The following is a 20657-nucleotide window of genomic DNA, read 5'->3' on the forward strand; positions in this document are numbered from 1 at the left end:
ATTGGCCTGTAGTTCTCTCTGCATCCTTTCTTGAATAGCGGGCATTGCATTTGCGAGCATACGAATGAGGAGCAGGAGTTGGCCACTCGGCCCCTCGAGCCTGCTCCGCCTTTCAATAAGATCATGGCTGATCTGATTGTAACCTCAACCCCACATTCCTGCCTACCCCCGATAACCTTTCACCCTCTTGTTAATCAAGAATCTATCTAGCTCTGCCTTAAAAATATTCAAAGACTCTGTTTCCACTGCCTTTTCAGGAAGAGAATTCCAAAGACTCACAACACTCAGAAAAAATGTCTCCTCATCTCTGTCTTAAATGAGTGACCCCTTATTTTTAAACAGTGATCCCTAGTTCTAGATTCTCCCACAAGAGGAAACATCCTCTCCACATCCACCCTGTCAAGACCCCTCAGGATCTTAAAGGTTTCAAGTAAGTTGCCTCTTACTCTTCTAAATTCCAGTGGATACAAGCCTAACCTGTCCAGCCTTTCCTCATAAGACAACCCACCCATTCCTGGTATTAGTCTGGTAAACTTTCTCTGAACTGCTTCTAATGCATTCCTTAAATAAAGAGACCAATACTGTACACAATACCTCAGATGTGGTCTCACCAGTGCCCTGTGCAACTCAAGCATAACCTCCCTACTTTTATAATCAATTCCCCTCACAATAAATGGAAGCATTCTATTTGCTTTCCTAATTACCTGCTGTACCTGCATACTGACCTTTTGTGATTCATGCAGGTGGACACCCATATCCCTCTGAATCTCATAGCTCTGCAATCTCTCACCATTTAGATAATATGTTTCTTTTATATTCTTCCTGCTAAAGTGGGCAATTTCACGTTTTCCCACAATATACTCTGTTTGCCAGATCTTTGCCCATTCACTTAACCTATACATGTCCCCTTGTAGCCCCTTTATGTCCTCTTCACAATTTACTTTCCTACCCATCTTTGTGTCATCAGCAAATTTACCCATCATTCCTTCGGCCTCTTCATCCAGGTCATTTATATAAATTGTAAAAAGTTGAGGCCCCAGCACTGATCCCTGTGGCACACCTCTTGTCACATCCTGCCAACCAGAAAAAGACCCACTTATGCCAACTCTCTGCTTCCTGTTAGCTGGCCATTCTTCTATCCATGCCAATATGTTACCCCCTACACCATGAGCTTTTATTTTCTGCAATAGCCTTTGATGTAGCACCTTATCAAATGCCTTCTGGAAATCTAAGTACAGTACATCCACCGGTTCCCCTTTATCCACAGCACATGTGACTCCTTCAAATAACTACAGTGAAATTGATTAAACATGATTTCCCTTTCACAAAACCATGTTGATTCTGCCTGATTGACTTGAATTTTTCTAAGTGCCCTGCTATAACATCTTTAATAATAGCTTCTAACATTTTCCCTACGACAGATGTTAAGCCTGTAGTCTCCTGCTTTCTGTCTCCCTCCCTTTTTGAATAAAAGAGTTACATTTGCTATTTTCCAATCTAATGGAACCTTCCCCACATCTAGGGAATTTTGGAAAATTAAAACCAGTGCATCAACTATCTCACCAGCCACTTCTTTCAAGACCTTGGGATGAAGTCCAACAGGACTCAGGAAGTTGTCAGTCCACAACCCCAGCAATTTGCGAATTATCAGTTATCTGGTGATTGTAATTTTTCTAAATTCCTACCTCTCTTCCAATTCCTGATTTCCAGCTGTTTCTGGGATTTTACTTGTCTACAGTGAAGACCGATGCAAAATAACTGCTCAATTCATCTCCTATCTTCTTATTTGCCATTATTAATTCCCCAGACTCACTCTCTATAGGAGCAACATTTACTCTGTTTACTCTTTTCTTATTTAAATATCTATAGAAAGTCTCACGATCTGTCTTTATGTCACTAGCAAGCTTTCTCTTGTACTCTATTTTTTCCGTCCTTTTGAATCTCTTAGCCTTTCTTTGCTGTTCTTTATATTCTGTCCAGCCTTCTGACCTGCTATTTTCCTTCAAGTTTGATACGACCTTTAACTTTTTTAGTTAACCACGGATGGTGGATTCACCCCTTGGATTTTTCTTTCTCCTTCCCTTTAAATGTCTGCCGCCAAAATTTTCCAGTCCCCCCCGGCGGGCTTCCCCACAGCAGGGCCGGTGAGCCATTGAAATCTCCGTTCACACTGGCGGGTGTGGGAGGTCCCGCTGGCATGAGGGACTGGAAAATTCCGGCCTGCATCTCTATTCACCTATCCCTTAACCTCATTTGCCAGTTCACTCAAGCTAGTTCTGGTTTCAGATACTTGCCCGTATCTAAGTTTAAAAACACTCGTCTTGGGACCACTCTTCTCTCCCTCAAACTGAATGTGAAATTCAATCATGTTATGATCGCTGCTACTTAGGGGTGCCTTCACTATTGCTATCTCCCAGTGCAGCATTTTAGCTTCGTCTCCAACATGGTAGGTCTCAGGAGTACAGATTCTGGTCCAGTCTCCTATGTGGCCTGGGGATATGTTCCTTTCCCATTGTTTTTTTGTTTGAGCTGTGCAATGGGAAGTCACCTGACAAAAATGGATCATCTGTCACTTTAGGTGGAGATATGAGTTGCATGTCACCCAGCAGCTTCTTCTGGTTAAGAAGGCAGTGAGACTGGTTTGGGTTGTCATTATGGGAATGTTGTGTTGAAAGTTCACATTCGCTGCAGAGATGACTGTTCATCTGCCAAATTGCACAAATTAGTGAGTAAATCATCTTGAGAGGGGAGTGGCCTCGTTTAAGGCATCATTGCAGAACGTGGGTGACATCACCTGTTGCTGTTTGTTTGGTCTGCTCTAAGGTTGCAAGCTCTCCTGGATTTCCCTGGAGTTGCCCGGAATTAAAGATTACTCTCCCAGACATTGCGAGCAAAAAACAAAGTACATGAAAAATCATTGGAGCATTAAATAAAAATGTTTGCATTCGTTACAAAAATGTTGGAGGTGGGAGCACAGGTAATTTGGCTGTCAGTCAAGAATCACCCACTCAGCATGTGAAGGTGGGACAATACAGAGATGGACATGTCGGGCAGCCAAGGACTGGAGTTTGCGGGCAGACAACTGGAGGACATGCGATGAAACCTCCAGGAATATGCTCAATCAGAGCTGGCAGCCTTAGCGAGTACCTTAAACAACTTGCTTTCCGTTCTCAGTGGGAGGAAGATGCAGCGAATAGAGGAGCTGGGCAAGGAGGATGAGGTTGAGGAACATGGTGGGGCCAACAAAGGAAAATGTTAAATTGCAGCACACACAAACCATCACTATCCCTGGAGCTGAAGAGTGTAACTAGATTCCAGTTCTCTTATCCCTGGACGGGTGGCCTAGCTGGATTTGACTTGTTGTCCTCTCCTTTATAGAGGCTGGTACTGATGAACATGCCTGTAAGTGAGGAGAAGACTGTCCACTTCACTTCCACCCTTATGGGCCTTATCAGGACTGCACTTCATATCAAGCTTGCAAAAGGTAAGAGAGATATTCAGTGTTGACACCACATCACACAGTGCACACCTTTTTCTTTTGGGGTTACCATAACAACAGCAGCTTTCATTTACATGGGTGAGGACTCCAGCAGCAGATGAGCTGAAGTGGGGCAGAATTGGGTGATGTTACAGAGGTGGAATTATTTGATCTTGATTTAAGCCAGTTGAATGACCACAGTCTTGTAGTGGTGTCTGACCTGGCTAACCCAGAGGCCTAAGGGATGCAAGTTCAGATCCCATTATGACAGTTGCACAATTTGATTTCAACTTGAAAAATCGGTAAATTAAAAAAATGTTATACACTAAATGACTGGTGTGCCTCAGTCCCTCTCTCTCTCTGGGAGATATCTGTACACTGACTGGTGTTTCTCAGTCCCCTCTCTCTCAGGGAGATATCTGTACACTGACTGGTGTCTCTCAGTCCCTTTCTCTCCGGGAGATATCTGTACACTGACTGGTGTCTCTCAGTCCCTTTCTCTCTGGGAGATAGCTGTACACTGACTGGTGTCTCTCAGTCCCTTTCTCTCTGGGAGATAGCTGTACACTGACTGGTGTCTCTCAGTCCCTCTCTCTCTGGGAGATACCTGTACACTGACTGGTGTCTCTCAGTCCCTCTCTCTCTGGGAGATAGCTGTACACTGACTGGTGTCTCTCAGTCTCTCTCTCTCTGGGAGATAGCTGTACACTGACTGGTGTCTCAGTCCCTCTCTCTCTGGGAGATATCTGTACACTGACTGGTGTCTCTCAGACCCTTCTCTCTCAGGGAGATATCTGTACACTGACTGGTGTCCCTCAGCCCCCTCTCTCTCAGGGACATATCTGTACACTGACTGGTGTCCCTCAGCCCCCTCTCTCTCAGGGACATATCTGTACACTGACTGGTGTCCCTCAGTCCCCTCTCTATCTGGGAGATATCTGTACACTGACTGGTGTCCCTCAGCCCCCTCTCTCTCAGGGAGATAGCTGTACACTGACTGGTGTCTCTCAGCCCCTTCTCTCTCAGGGAGATACCTGTACACTGACTGGTGTCTCTCAGTCCCTCTCTCTCAGGGAGATAGCTGTACACTGACTGGTGTCTCTCAGCCTCTCTCAGAGTATCCCTGCATTCTGGAGCTTCCAGTGAGGTGTGGGTTATATTGTGATACATGTTGAGATGTAGTTCCTGAATAAACTCTCTTTCAGGTGGCGCAGACAAGCAGCAGCTAGATGCTGAGTTACGAAAAGAGATCATGACTATTTGGCCTCACCTCTCACAGAAGACTCTGGACCTCCTGGTTCCCATACACCTGCGTAAGTGATGGAGCTCCTGGGTGAATACCCTTCATATGGCAAAATTTCCTTCAGTACAATCTAGCACAGGGCTCAGTAACCTTTCAGGAGTGGTGTGCCGAGTCTCCATTTATCCTCCCTAATTTAAGGTTTCACGTGCCAGTGATACATTCTAATGTTTATTATCACTGCTATAATCTTACCACTTATTGTGATCCTTACCCTTGCTTTTCCTTGCTGAGTTTTCCAACGTTTGACAGGTATTTGGGTACTTTAAGCAGCCCCAACATCCCCACCAACCTTCCCTCCCACCTCCCATCAACAACACCTCCCTACAACCCCCCCTACCACCTCCCCACCTCCCCCTGACCCCTCCCCACCTCCCCCACCGACCCCCTCCCCACCTCCCCCCGACCCCCTCCCCACCTCCCCCCCTACACCCTCCCCACCACCCCCTACCCACTCCCCCCCTCCCCCTGACCCCTCCCCACCTCCCTCCCAATCCCCCTCCCCACCTCCCCTTGACTCCCTCCCCACCTCCCCCCCCGACCCCCTTCCCACCTTCCTCCCAACCCCCCTCCCCCTCGACTCCCTCCCCACCGAAACCTTCCCCACCTCCCCCTGACCCACTCCCCACCTCACCCTGACCCCCTCCCTACCACACCCTGAGCCCCTCCCCACCTCACCCTGACCCCCTCCCCACCTCCCCGACCCCCTCCCCACCTTCCTCCCAAACCCCCTCCCCACCTCCCCCTGACACCCTCCCCACCTCCCCCTGACCCCCTCCCCACCTCCCCCTGACCCCCTCCCCCCGACCCCCTCCCCACCTCACCCCACCCCCTCCCCACCTTCCCCCAACCCCCTCCTCGCCTCCCACCGATCCCCTCCCCGCCTCCCACAGCCCCTCCTCTCCTCTCTCCGCCCCTCCCCTCCCCATCCTGTGCTCCTCAATCCCCCCGGACCTCCTCTCTGTTAATCCAATTTCCTCAATCCCCTGGGCCTTCTCTCCATTAATCCGAGTTCCTCAATCCACCCTGGGTCTCCCCTCCCCATCCTGAGTTCCTCAATCCACCCTGGGCCTCCCCTCCCCATCCCGAGTTCCTCAATCCACCCTGGGCCTCCCCTCCCCATCCCGAGTTCCTCAATCCACCCTGGGCCTCGCCTCCCCATCCCGAGTTCCTCAATCCACCCTGGGCCTCCCCTCCCAATCACAATCTCCACAGACTGCTTATGGCTCCTGATTTCAATCTAATTTTTTCCCTTTTCCAGCCTTGGTACCTTTGTAGGCCCATGGCTGAGTCTGACTAATTCTACCTTTACCAGGGATTGGGCCAGGGATCTCCATGGTGTGTGTTACCCAGTGCCCGTACAGACTGAGCGGTGTAATGTAACAGTGGTTTTACCGTTTATCTCTGGTTCAGTGAATGTGACCTCAGGAATAATGAGCTTCTCCTGTGTTCTTCAGCCACAGATCTTACAATTGGGAAAATCTATGCTGCCATGATGATCATGGATTACTACAAACAGAGTAAGACCAAAAAATACCAACAACTACAGGAGGAGCAGGTACTGACCCAGGGGGAAAATACAGCACTGAACCTAATTGCAACAATAAGCAACATAGCACAGAGATTGCAGGGAGAATCCAAAATAAAAAGAAGGAAATGGGATGAGGGTGGGGCAGGATTGGGGATTGGGATGGGGATTAGGATGGGATGGGGATGAGATTGGGAAGGGGATTGGGTAGGGGATGGGATTGGGAGGGGTGGGATTGGGATGGGGATTGGGTAGGGGGTGGGATTGGGATAGGGATTGGGTTGGGGATGGGGATGGGATTGGGAATGGGATGAGAGACATGGTTTGTTGCATGTGTATACCAGTCCCTATGCAATGGTCAAGCTGTAAGTAATCCTTCCCCAGCGATTGTGTGAACAGCAGACTTCAGGTACACAAGATAAGGCAATCCCATGATGCTGGAGTATTTGCCTCACTGTTTGTTTGACACTGACTCAGGGCAAATCGCTGAACAGATTGAGACACAAAGACAAAAGCAAAATACTGCGGATGCTGGAAACCTGGAACAAAAACAGAAAATGCTGGAAAAACTCAGCAGGACTTACAGCATCTGTGGAGGGAGTTAACGTTTTGAGTCCGTATGACTCTTCCTCAGATTGAGACACATGTTTGCTTCCCTTCAAAGTATCAGTCATGGTTGAGTAGACAGCATAGTAGACTCTGAATCAGTCATTTGATTGTAGGTTTAGTTACTGTTACTGAGACAAGCTCCTACAACCTAATATACAGGAGGGAGAAGGCAACAGACTGAAGGTGGAAGGTGGTCATTAGAGTGGGAGGAGGCTCATGTTGGGTATAAACAGCAACACCAGCTAGTTATACAGAAAAGGCTGCCCCTGTGCTGTGAACTCTGTCCTCTTGGGAGTAACCAGGTGTGAGAATAACTGCAAGTTCTTTCTTTGCTTAGAGTCGAACCCCTATGTTCCAGCGGATGGAAGCCTCCTCTCTGCCTCCACAGATTATCTCAAGTGCCAAAGCATTGCCTTTTCTACATCCGGACATGGGGCCTGACATGTAAGTCCCACACCCTTGCTGAATTCTAAACCTGACAACGCTCCAAGCATCAGCCCCAAGACATTGCAAAGGCTTCTGTTAAATTATCTGATTTTTCTCACTCCAAGACCTCTCAATGTTTTCGCTGCAGTTTATACAGACCATCCATTTCCTCACCCCGGGGTCTAACATAGCAACAGGAGGAGGCCATTCAGCCCCTCGAGCCTGTTCACCCGCTCAATTAGATCAGGACTAATCTGCATCCTAACTCCATCAGCTGAATACTCTTACCAACAAAAACCCACTCATCTGATTGGGAACATTTACAGGTTCAGCAGCTCAGGGTGGGAGGATTGAGTCTGGGAGAGTTACTCACTGTGCTAGCTCATCTGTTCCAGACCCTGCTGCCCCTCCTCACTCACTCCAGACCCTCCCCCTCCTCACTGACTGCAGACCCTCCCCCTCCTTACTCACTCCAGACCCTCCCCCTCCTCACTGACTGCAGACCCTCCCCCTCCCCACTCACTCCAGACCCTCCCCCTCATCACTCACTCCAGACCCTCCCCTCCTCAATCACTCCAGCCCCTTCCCCTCCTCGCTGACTCCTGAACCTCCCTCACCTCACTCACTCTGGACCTTGTTCCCCCTCCTCACTGACTCCAGACCATTCCCCTCCTCACTTGCTCCAGACCCTCCCCCTCCTCACTCACTCCAGACTCTCCCCCTCCTCACTGACTACAGACCCTCCCCCTCCTCACTCACTCCAGACTCTCTCCCTCCTCACTCACTCCAGACCCTCCCCCTCCTAACTCACTCCAGACTCTCTCCCTCCTCACTCACTCCAGACTGTCTCCCTCCTCACTCACTCCAGACCCTCCCCCTCCTCACTCACTCCAGACTCTCTCCCTCCTCACTCACTCCAGACCCTCCCCTCCTCACTCACTCCAGACTCTCTCCCTCCTCACTCACTCCAGACTCTCTCCCTCCTCACTCACTCCAGACCCTCCCCCTCCTCACTCACTCCAGACCCTCCCCCTCTTCACTGACTACAGACCCTCCCCCTCATCACTCACTCCTGACCCCCTCCCTCTTCACTTCCTCCTGAACCCCTCCCTCTTCACTCACTCCTAACCCTCCATTAGTCCTGACATCCCCCTCCCCACTCACTGCTGACCCTCTCCCTCCCCATTCACTCCCGACCCTCCCATCTCCTCACCCAGCCCTAATGCTCACTCTCCTCACTCACTGCTGACCCTCCCCCTCTCACTCTTGACCCTCCCCACCTCCATCACTCCTGACCCTCCCCAACCTGCATCACTCCTGACATCCTCCCTCCCCACTCACTCCTGACCCTCCCTCTCCTCACTCACTCCAGACCCTCCCCCTCCTCACTCACTCCTAACCCTCCCCCACCTGCCTCACTCCTGACCCCCCCGCTCCATCACTCATGACCCTCCCCCCATCCATCACTCATGGCCTCCCCCTCCTCACTCCTGAGCCTCCCCCCTCTCCCTCACTCCTGACCCAACCCCCTCCTCCCTCACTCCTGACCCTGCTCCCCCCTCACCCGCTGTCCACTCTGCCAATTTTGTTTGAGTTTTTGGGTAAGCTCATCATTCAGACTCCTGATTTGAAGCCTTGTTCTCCAGGAGGATCTCTGTAGATAGATCTCTGATCATTATGAAGGCTGACACCCTGTCGGTATATGGAGTAGCTGCACACATTGTCCCATCCACCTCAACCCTATAATGTGTCACCCAGCATACTGCCAGCTGGGGCTCAGTGGGTAGCACTCTTGCCTCTGAGTCAGTAGGTTGGGGGGTTCAAATCCCACTCCAGAGACTTATGCACAAAATCTACACTAATACTCCAGGGAAGCGCTGTCGTGTGGTTGAAACATTAAACTGAGACCCCCGCTCATCCACCCTCTCAGGTAACTGTGAAAGATATTGTGGTGTTTTTTCAAGGAACGGCAGGTATTCTTGCCTGAGGCTGTGAAAGCTGCTATATAAATGCAAGTTCTTTCATTCTAATGCCCTCACAGGGATAGCAGGAGTGAGTTTGCCCCCCTGGTGCCACTACCCCCATCAATCATGTTCCAGAATAGCAGGACTTCAACAAGTCAAGCAGAAGAATTCCGTAACCAACGGCTAAAGGTATGGAACCAGCTTCTAATCAAATTCTAGACTAAAGTGGATAAAGTTGTACAAGGCAACCAGGAAAGGCTTGGGGGCTACACAGTGTATGTTATTCCATATGGCCTTAAAGGTACAACATTGTGGCAACAAGGGTGTAGAGGTGGAGATCTTCAACATAATAGGAAGACGGTAGGAACATTAGCAAGGACATATACAGATTACCGGGGCCTGTACAGATTACCGGGGCACATACAGATTTCCAGGGCACATACAGATTTCCGGGGCGTGTACAGATTACCGGAGCGCGTACAGATTACCTGGGTGCGTACAGATTTCTGGGGCGTGTACAGATTACTGGAGCGCGTACAGATTACCGGGGCGCGTACAGATTTCCGGGGCGTGTACAGATTACCGGGGCGCGTACAGATTACCGGGGCGCTTACAGATTTCCGGGGCGTGTACAAGATTTCCGGGGCGTGTACAGATTTCCGGGGCGTGTACAGATTTCCGGGGCGCGTACAGATTACCGGGGGGCGTACAGATTACCGGGGCGCGTACAAGATTTCCGGGGCGTGTACAGATTTCCGGGGCGTGTACAGATTTCCGGGGCGTGTACAGATTTCCGGGGCGTGTACAGATTACCGGGGCATGTACAGAATTCCGGGGTGTGTACAGATTACCGTGACCATGTTCATCACCTGCGGTGTTTGGTAGGGTTCCAGTGGTGACTGCTAAGGCTGACCTGCGCCCAGGAGGGTCGGCTGCAAATAGGACAGGGTGCCACGGTTGCTTTTGTTGCTGGCTTGTGATGTCCTCTCCTGGAAATGGTGCAGAGGTCAATGTTCTGTCCATGGCATTTCTCCTGGAGCTGTTTTACTGCAAACACCCTATCAGTGGCAGCCTGACCTTTTCTGTAACCGCACGTACACTCTGGCACCAGATCCTGGTCGCACTAAGAGCTTCAGAAGGATCCTGGCAAAGATGTTTCTGGCGATCGAGAGGAGTGAGATTACACTATGACTGTCAGAGGATTGGTGAATCTCTTTCTCATTGTACAGGTGGATGATGGAGCTATCTTTCTGCAGGATTGTTTCTAACTCGCACATAGACCGAAAGAGTTCAGTGACCTTCTTGGCCAGGCATTGACCTCCAGCCTTGAAGATCTCAACTGGGATAGTGTCAGCTTCTGGAGTTTGATCGCTTTCATCCTTTCTAGCAGCGTGGGAGGGTCATGAAGAGAGCATATAACGGCAGCCTGCTGATTGCTTCTTCATGGATGGATGAAGGCTGATTAAGAATGTAGTTAAAGTGCTCTGCCCATCTTTGTAGAATTTGGCTTTTTGTGTGAGCAGTGTTGACCCACAGGGAGATGAACAAATAGGCTTGGGCCCATAGACAGATATCAGATCATCATAGAATCCCCCCCAGCCTTTGTCGGCAGCATGGGACTGAAGTTCGTCTGCTTTCAGATTTAACCAAGCGTCTTGTATCCCTCTGAGCTGCAGTGGACCTGCCTCAGATAGACGAGTCTCACTGAGAGCGGTGGTCTAGACATTGTACCAAGCCATCGCTCTACCAACAAGAGCAGTTCTTCTCTCAGGCTTGCCGGCTACAGTGTTGTCCACGAGGCTTCACACACTCCATGCGCCAATGGTGACCCTTGTCACCTTTACTTTCTTTCTTGAGATTGACTTATGGCCACAGTGATAGGATCCCTGAAAGCTGCAGCCTTCTGAGCAGAGAGGTGACAATGTTTAGGATGCCTTTTCGAATCCCTTCCTCATACCAGGGAAGTCAGCAAGCATGTTCCTGAAAGAACAAGTCCTGTGGTGATTGGTGAGCGACACACGTTCACTAGCTGCTGTAGCCAGAGACCTGTACACAGTCAGTTCAGGCAATGGGGTCGCTGTTCACTGGAAAGAAGCAGAAGTGGAACTTGGCAGCCCCTTGAGTGACTGAGCAGTCTTTCCAGGACCACTCTGCTCACCTCTCTCTTCATTACAACAGTGAGTCCACTTTTAAAGAGACAGTGGCTTAGTGGTAATATCACTGGACTAGTAATCCAGAATCCCAGGCTAATGCTCTGGGGTCAAGGGTTTAAATCCCACCATGGCAGCTGATGAAATTTGAATTCAAGTCATAGTCTCGAATTGAAAGCTAGTCTCAGTAATGGTATATAAACAAAAAACTACTGCGGATGCTGGAAATCCAAAACAAAAACAGAATTACCTGGAAAAACTCAGCAGGTCTGGCAGCATCGGCGGAGAAGAAAAGAGTTGATGTTTCGAGTCCTCATCACCCTTCAGCAGAACTGAGTAAAGTTAGGAGAGGGGTGAAATATAAGCTGGTTTAAGGTGGGGGGAGAGAAGTTGTGGGGGGACATGGTCCATCTCTGACACTTCCCTTCCCTTCCTTGACCTCTCTGTCCTGTTCCAGTCCTACTCCGGCCCCCTCCCACAACTCTTTCTCCGGTACATCGATGATTACTTCGGTGCGGCTTCATGCTTTCGTCGGGACCTGGAAAAATTTATTAATTTTGCTTCCAATCTCCACCCCTCCATCATTTTCACATGGTCCATCTCTGACACTTCCCTTCCCTTCCTTGACCTCTCTGTCTCAATTTCTGATGATAGACTGTCCACCAATATCCATTACAAGCCTACCGACTCTCACAGCTACCTCGACTACAGCTCCTCACACCCCGCTTCCTGTAAGGACTCCATCCCATTCTCTCAGTTCCTTCGCCTCCGTTGCATCTGTTCTGATGATGCTACCTTCAAAAACAGTTCCTCTGACATGTCCTTTTTCTTCCTTAACCGAGGTTTTCCACCCACGGTCGTTGAAAGGGCCCTCAACCGTGTCCAGCCCATCTCCCACGCATCCGCCCTCACGCCTTCTCCTCCCTCCCAGAAACATGATAGGGTCCCCCTTGTCCTCACTTATCACCCCACCAGCCTCCGCATTCAAAGGATCATCCTCCGCCATTTCCGCCAACCAAATGATGCCACCACCAAACACATCTTCCCTTCACCCCACCGGCGGCATTCCGTAGGGATCGTTCCCTCCGGGACACCCTGGTCCACTCCTCCATCATCCCCTACTCCTCAACCCCCACCTATGGCACCTCCCCATGCCCACGCAGAAGATGCAACACCTGCCCCTTCACTTCCTCTCTCCTCACCGTCCAAGGGCCCAAACACTCCTTTCAAGTGAAGCAGCATTTCACTTGCATTTCCCCTAACTTAGTCTACTGCATTCGTTGCTCCCAATGTGGTCTCCTCTACACTGGAGAGACCAAACGTAAACTGGGCGACCGCTTTGCAGAACACCTGCGGTCTGTCTGCAAGAAAGACCCAAACCTCCCTGTCGCTTGCCATTTTAACACTCCACCCTGCTCTCTTGCCCACATGTCTGTCCTTGGCTTGCTGCATTGTTCCAGTGAAGCCCAACGCAAACTGGGGGAACAGCACCTCATCTTCCGACTAGGCACTTTACAGCCTTCTGGGCTGAATATTGAATTCAACAACTTTAGATCTTGAACTCCCTCCTCCATCCCCACCCCCTTTCCGTTTCTTCCCCCTCCCTTTTGTTTTTTCCAATAATTTATATAGATTTTTCTTTTCCCACCTATTTCCATTATTTTTAAATCTGTAATGCCCTGTCAGTCTTTCCACCCCAACCCCACTAGAGCTGTACCTTGAGTGTCCTGCTATCCATTCTTAATTAGCACATTCTCTTAGATAATATCACCACCTTCAACACGTCTTTGTTCCTTTGTCTGTGACATCTTTTGATTATCTGCTCCTATCACTGCTTGCTTGTCCCTACTACCACCCCCCACCCCCAACTTCTCTCCCCCCACCTTAAACCAGCTTATATTTCACCCCTCTCCTAACTTTACTCAGTTCTGCTGAAGGGTCATGAGGACTCGAAACGTCAACTCTTTTCTTCTCCGCCGATGCTGCCAGACCTGCTGAGTTTTTCCAGGTAATTCTGTTTTTGTCTCAGTAATAGTAACTGTGAAACCGTTGTCGATTGTCATGAAAAGGACATTAGTGAACCATCTGGTTCACTAATGTCCTTCAGGGAAGGAAATCTGCTGTTGTTACCTGGTCTGGCCTACATGTGACTCCAGACCCACAGCAATGTGGCTGACTCTTAACTGCCTCTGAAATGGCCCAGCCACCACTCAGTTCAAGGGCGATTAAGGATGGGCAATAAATGCTGCCCTTGCCAACCATACCCACATCCCATAACAAATGAAAAAAAAAGAAAGCACTTTGGAATATTCTGTGGTCATAAAAGGCCCTATATAAATGCATGTCTTTTTTTCTTTATTGGAGATTATTGGACTGTGTGCAGATTATCAGTGTTAGCCTTGCCCAGCTCATTTGCTTCCCTTTTTTATGCTTCAGTATCCTCCTTCCCCTCACCCTGCCCTTTTCACTGCTATCCATTGGTTTCTATCTTTACATTCCAACCTTAAGGCCTTTAACCTTTAATGTTTAACCCTCATAATGCTTCTTAATGTTGAAGGACTGTGAACCTAAAGCTCCGGCAGTCCAACTTCTCATGAACCTGGCCCTGACCTGCACTGGGGGAAGTTGTACCGTGTCAAGAGTGATCCTGTTATGGGGTCGGTCCACTGTTCCAGCTGATTTGACGCACATTTCACAAACTTATCTGCACGCGTGTGCTGAAGGCCTTCATTGTCAGCCGAACATGTGTTCAATAGTACGAGGGGACCACCCACCACCCCCAGCCCCAACACACAACCTGTGGTACTTAAAGGGCAAGGCATCTAACTTGCAGCTGAGCTGCTTTTGACTCATGTCTGCTTTGACAAGGTTCGTGGAAGTACTGTGCTTTGTTTCTCATTGTTTTGGAGGCCAGGGGGTTTGGTCAGTGAACGCTGCATGAGATAGGGGGGCTGTTGTTCCATGGGCCTCTAGACCTGCAACATGACTGAAAAATGGAGCAGGGGCTGCAGAGAGGGGAAGTTCTGCACAGGGAGAGGAGGGGGAGAAGGGCTCTGCACAGAAGACCCCTACCCACCTTGAGTTGTCAGGAGCAATTCTATCACCACCTCAGCCAGGAACAACGCCTAAAACAACTCGAATTCAACAAGGAGGTAGTGACTGAACTTGTCCATGTCCTTCAACCCAACCCACAGCCTCGTATCAGAGTGAGGATCATGCTGTCAGTGGCTGTAAAAGTCACAGTGGCTTTGCATTTCTACACAATTGGATCATTCCAGGCAAGAGCAGCTGATATATTCACCATGTCCCAGTTCACCGGCATTGATACCCCTGGGAGGTGAAGGGCCTCAGCAATGCTGGGAGGGATGAGTGCACATCATGTTCCCCCTCAGCAGGGAGAAGTAGCATGGAGAGAGTACATGGATTTGCCAGGATAGTGGGGTTGCTAATAGTGGAGGGTACCAATAGCGGAGGGTGCCAGTAACTACACACCCCTGACTCTGCAGGTCTATGAGAGAGGCACAAGAACCACAAGTGACCGGTGAATGCCCGCTATCCTGGCAGCAGCCGCGGTGTCCCCTTCCTGAGGCAGTTTGCGGTTCAAGCCTTCCTCAGGTCTCCACAGAGAACCTGCATACTTCACTCATGACCCCTCTCCACAACCTGACTGCGCGAGGAGAGCGGGCCTATAACAGGAGCCAGCAGCCATGAGGAGAACACCATCGGCGTGCTGAAGTAAGACTTCTGCGGCCTGGACCAGTCAGGGGGAGCTCTCCAGCATAGACCCTGCACAGCATCACCATCATGAAGGTGGCAGCAGGAGACCAGCTCAGGAGGAAAAGGAGGGGTGGAACAGAAGGAGGCAGAGAGGATGCATCCTGCACCTCTTCGCATGGGACAGACTTTCTAAGAATCTCCAGCTTGCATTTCATGCCATATAGAAGAATAAGATGGGATTTGAGAAGGCACATAAAGCAGTAACATACTACATCCTCAATGCTTCGGCCACGCTCTCTACATGCTCTGTCACTCCCGGCCCATGATGTGCAGCACCACCTCCTCTGTCGGTGTACCTGACCCCTGCTGCTTCCGTCTGCCCCCTTTGGGTATGAGCCCCTTTGTCCTGTAAGACAGAGGGCAGAATATCAGTGCTGGTGCTGCACTGTGTTTGAGTGCCACAGCTGAATAGCCAGCGGTATCCAGAGGCAGCAAGAGGTGGATGTGAGGTATGTGAGGGTGAGTTGGAATATTGAAATGTTAGGTCTGAGTCCTGAGTAACAGGGATTGCTGCTAGATGAGGGATGGGAGTTCACTGAGCAGAGGGAGATGGTGGTGAAATGGGTGGGAGACGTCCTGTGAAAATGTATTCACTGACCTTGAGCGTGCGTGTGAGGCCATTGAACTTCCTCTGGCACTGCTGCCAGGTCCTCAAGGCCAGACTCCAGGGGCAGAATTTTCCCATTGGCGTGCAGGGCGGGCCCCACACGCCAACGCGTAAAATGAGACGCGGTGATGCCAGGCGAGCGTCCCGATGTCACCGTGCACCATCACGATATTTCACTGGGCGGGCACGCGATGATGTCCGACGCGGGCCCGCCATAATTAACAGACCACTTAAGGCCCTTGAGGCGCCAGTCGACAGCAATTTTTCGGCGCCCATGCGATCTTCAGGTTGGCGCACGGGCGCAATGGACAGGCGGGTAGGACATATTTGTATAAACCTCATCCACGAGCGGGATAAGAGGGTTCAGTGGGGTCGCGAGTGTGCTCTGTCAAATAATGATGTTTCAAAGTTACTGATACTTGCCTGTGTGATCTGCAATACTTCAAAACGCATACCAGCTGCTTGGTCTGGACTCACAACCTTCAGGTCAGCACACTGCTGTGAGGAATCCTTTTTGGGCCTGCAGGTTTCAGGAAGCCTTCCCTTAGCCTGGGAACGGGAGCTGAACTCTCCACTGGAGGCACCTCCTCTGAGGAGGAAGGAAGGGTTAGAAGGGGGAGGAGGCCAGGAGTGCACATTCAGCCTCCAGGGGAACCACCTTTAGGAGAACAGGCACAGGCATAAGGGACGCAGGGCCAAGAGGTAGACCAAGGTGGAAGGGGCCGCAGAAGACTCCACTATCCTGCTGCCAGGGTTTACAGGCAGCGAAGCAGCTACCTCAATATGTCTGAGGTGCAATGCCGAAGGAGGCTCCATCTCTCAAGGGAGACAGTCAACTATATCTGTCAGATGATAAGGCCTGAGATCTCCCCTAACTATGTGGGTGGACACCCTATGCCAGTGGCTCCAAAGGTCACAGCTGCCCTCAACTTCTATGCCTCTGGTTCCTTCCAGGGCTCGGTGGGTGATCTTTGCGGTGTCTCCCAATCAGCTGTCCACACTTGTGTCAAGCAGGTTACAGATGCTCTGTTCAGATGGGCATTGACCTTCATCCACTTCCGTTGGGACCAGGCAAGCCAGATACAGCAAGCCAGAGGCTTCGCGGCCATTGCTGGCTTCCCCCGCATCCAGGGTGCATCAAGGCACCAGCAGGTGAGCCCAGTGCCTTCGCCAACAGGAAGGGTTTCCACTCCATGAACGTGCAGATAGTGTGTGACCACAGGATGCAGATTCTACAAGTCTGTGCAAGGTACCCTGGCAACTCCCATGACGCCTACATCCTCAGACACTCTCAGGTGCCGGGGCTCTTCAGTGCTCCAGCTCAGCTGGTTGGGTGGCTGCTGGGTGACAAGGGCTATCCCCTCAGAAGGTGGCTCATGACACCTCTCAGCCATGCAAGAACAGAAGCTGGGCAGTGGTACAATAGGAGCCACATCTCTACAAGGGCTGTGGTGGAGAGAACCATCGCTCTTCTCAAGATGCACTTCTGATACCTGGACTGCTCAGGGGGCGCACTCCAGTACCCCCCAGATCGTGTGTCGGTGATAGTGGCTGCATGCTGCATTCTGCACAATCTTGCACTGGAAAGGGGGGGACGCTGTGAACGATGAAGATGTTGACGCAATGGCTGTAGCTGCACACGATGAGTCCAGCAGTGAGTCCTAGGATGAGCACACACGGGGAAATGCTGAGGGGGTAGACGCTGACCCGGGCATACTCTAGAGAGGCAGGGACGTCCGGGAGGCTTTAATCCAATGAACCTTCAGCTAGCACAGCACATATGGACCTCCAGGAGAAGCCTGGGCTGCAGGCTCCATACTCAACACCTAAGTGCCAAATCTGCCTGGATAGGAACATTAACTAAGGGCCTTAATAAAGCTGAATATCCCACAAATCACTCATAACATTATTGGAAACCATCCACCTGCAGAAGAAAAGAGGCACCCTCAGCCATGGTGACAAGGGCTATCCCCTCAAAGGTGGCTCTCATAGAAACCTATAAAATTCTAACAGGACTAGACAGGGTAGATGCAGGAAGGATGTTCCCGATGGTGGGGGAGTCCAGAACCAGGGGTCACAGTCTGAGGATATGGGGTAGACCATGATATGGGGTACACCACCCAGAGAGTGGTGAGCCCGTGGAATTCACTACCACAGAAAGTAGTTGAGACCATTGTCTGTTTTCAAGAAGGAGTTAGATATAGCTCTTAGGGCGAAAGGGATCAAAGGATATGGGGAGAAAGCGGGGGCAGGCTATTGAGTTGGATGATCAGCCATGATCATAATGAATGGCGGAACAGGCTCGAAGGGCCGAATGGCCTACTCCTGCTCCTAGTTTCTATGTTTCTATGACATGTCTGAATTTAATATTATAACAAAAGGAACTTTAGAAAACAAAATGACATAGGTGTTAAAAATCACACCAACTCATAAAGACCTCATCTCGGGCCAACACAAAAGCATCAGTGATAAACCCGTGGTGTGCCTAAGGTGCCTTACGTTTACCTTTCCGGGTGCTATGTCTTGATGCTGCCCCATCGCTGGGAGTGGCACCTGAGCCAGCCTGCTGACTCTGCTGTCTTGTTGGGCTTGATGACCTTGGCAGTCGTCCTCTGGCCCATGGAGCCTGTGCTGGCCCCGCCTGGGAGGGAGCGGCCAGTTCCACAGCTGGCATCTCCCCAGTTGCTGCAGCCTGTTCTGATGCCACAGTCACTGGGAGAGGGGCAGAGGAGCTGCTGCCCTCATCTGGTGCGCCCTGAGAGGAGCCTGCAGAGATGACAGGCAGCTGCTGCGCCGACTTGAGGTCACTTCAGACCTCCCTGCTCACTGTGGATCGATGGGCACTGAGCTGGGAAACTTGATGCCCAGACCATCTCCCAAACTGGCACTGACTAGCTGAGGTCAATGCTGATGTAAGGGTTTGCTGGTCAGAGCACATCCCCAGGAAGCCCTGACTGGTCTCCTGGAGGAGCCTCTCCATGAGAGTCGCCACTCTCTCCATGGACGACGGATGGTGCTTGGCCATGAGGCTCATTGCTTTGATGATAGTCTACGTAGACTCCTCCACCACGGAGGCCAAGCCAAGTATAGCCTCGTGTATCTCCCCCAGATGCTCCCGCACACCCGGCCACATTTCCTGCTGCTGCTGCGTCATGGACGACTCCAGAGGCACATCATCAGGCACCAACTGAGCATGTGCCTGGTCCCCTGCAGTCCTCCCACTGCTGGCGCCATGGGCACTCTATCTCCGCCAGCTCCTCCAGCAACTGTGAAGTGCCCTCACCACTGTGTCCCGGGACACTAGCCGATGTTCTAATTCCCACCGAGATGCTAGTATCTGCGCTAGTGCCTGCCCGGCAGAGATGGTATGACGCTGGTGAGTCTTAGACTTCAGGGCCCTCAGGTGTGAGAGGGGAACCCCTGCTACTCCTCCCGGCCCTGCTCCGCTGATGCTGAAAGGAAGAACAGGGACATTGGATCAGTTAACGTGGAGACAATGTCAATCTGCATCCCTGTCCCCCGGATCATTATGCGTTCATCCTTCTGTAAGCAACGGTCAAGCCATGTTGCAAACTTCAATCACTGAACTTTCAGCACAGCCATGGCTGTTGGGAAAACAATGGTGACCTCACTGCTGGGCAAACATACCTTGCCATGGCACTCCAGCCTCACCAACACCAGTGGAGCTGGGCACATGGCGCCTCTCCAAATCCAGAGCCTCCTGCTCGAAGCGGCTGAGAATCGCCACCTGGGCCGGCCCTCCGCCAGTCCTCACCCTCTCGGCGGCATAATGTGCATTCTTCCCCTGAAAAGGAGAGAAGAGCATTGATTAGTGCAACTTGTACCTGGACTCTCTTCACGCACGGCCCACCCCAACCAGAGTGGGACTTTGCAGGGCTCCAGTGCCTCCTCACCCCGCTGCTGCCAAACACTCACACAAAGATGCCAGGCCTGTCCCACAACCCCGCACCCCACCCCCCCAGACCCCCACCCCACCACCGCCTTGGCCAAATGCCGTCTACATCACATTAGGCACCACACAGTCTAACCTTCCATATCAAGGAGGCGCAAGCACGTGGAGCGCAGAGGACAGCAGATCAATCGGTGCCAACGCCACCTTGAAGCTCCCCTCCCAGTGTGTCATCACCCTGACTTTGACATGTCCTGAAGTTCCAGCACTGCGCCTAGTGCAGCTCCTCCAGGTTGCTCCCAAAACAGTAATGTGGGTCTCAGTGTACCACTTGCTGCGGGGGCAGAACCCATCTCTTCACCACCCTCTCAAGCTGACCTCGGCATGGGCAATATCTGCTGGCCCACCCAGCGAAGGACACATGGCGTCAATGATTCAATGCAGCCACTACACTCAGACTAGGTGTGTGTGGGTGTAGGGGGGCAGGGGGATAGCCTACCTGCTGGGTTAAGTGACCAGTGCCATCATGGTACTCACCCTTCCTGAGTGCAACAGGTCGTTGAAGCGCTTGCGACACTGGATCCAGGTGCGCCGCATCACATGGCGGGAGCTCACCAACTCCGCCACCTCCTCCCAGGCACGGTTGATCATGTGGGGGGCCTCCTCCTCCCATCCTGGGGTACCAGGACCTCCCGTTGTGCTGCCACCCCCTCAAGGTGGGCAGCAACGCAATCATCAGAAAGATGAGGGGCACAGTGCCCCCCTGCCCTAACCCCCTGCCCTATCCTCCTGCCCGGCCTGCTCAGCAGCAATGCTCTGGGAAGCCCTTCCACTGGCCATGATTCACAGCCTTTGAAAGGCTGCAGCTACTTTTTATAACAGGGTCACCATTGGACCCGGTGGTCATT

At 51.3% G+C, this 20657-nt stretch overlaps 1 protein-coding gene across 1 annotated transcript in view; it reads left to right on the forward strand.

Moving 5' to 3' along the window:
* The window catches only part of LOC144692683 (putative voltage-dependent R-type calcium channel subunit alpha-1E), a 902642-nt gene that overhangs the window by 870940 nt on the left and 11045 nt on the right, over positions 1-20657 (forward strand). The window contains 4 exon segments of the mRNA XM_078561778.1: positions 3379-3484; positions 4684-4791; positions 6236-6336; positions 9525-10181. Of these exon segments, the coding sequence (XP_078417904.1) occupies positions 3379-3484; positions 4684-4791; positions 6236-6336; positions 9525-10181 (972 nt within the window).

The sequence above is a fragment of the Cetorhinus maximus genome, chromosome 17 (genome assembly GCF_964194155.1).
Source record: "Cetorhinus maximus chromosome 17, sCetMax3.hap1.1, whole genome shotgun sequence".
Lineage (NCBI taxonomy): Eukaryota > Metazoa > Chordata > Chondrichthyes > Lamniformes > Cetorhinidae > Cetorhinus > Cetorhinus maximus.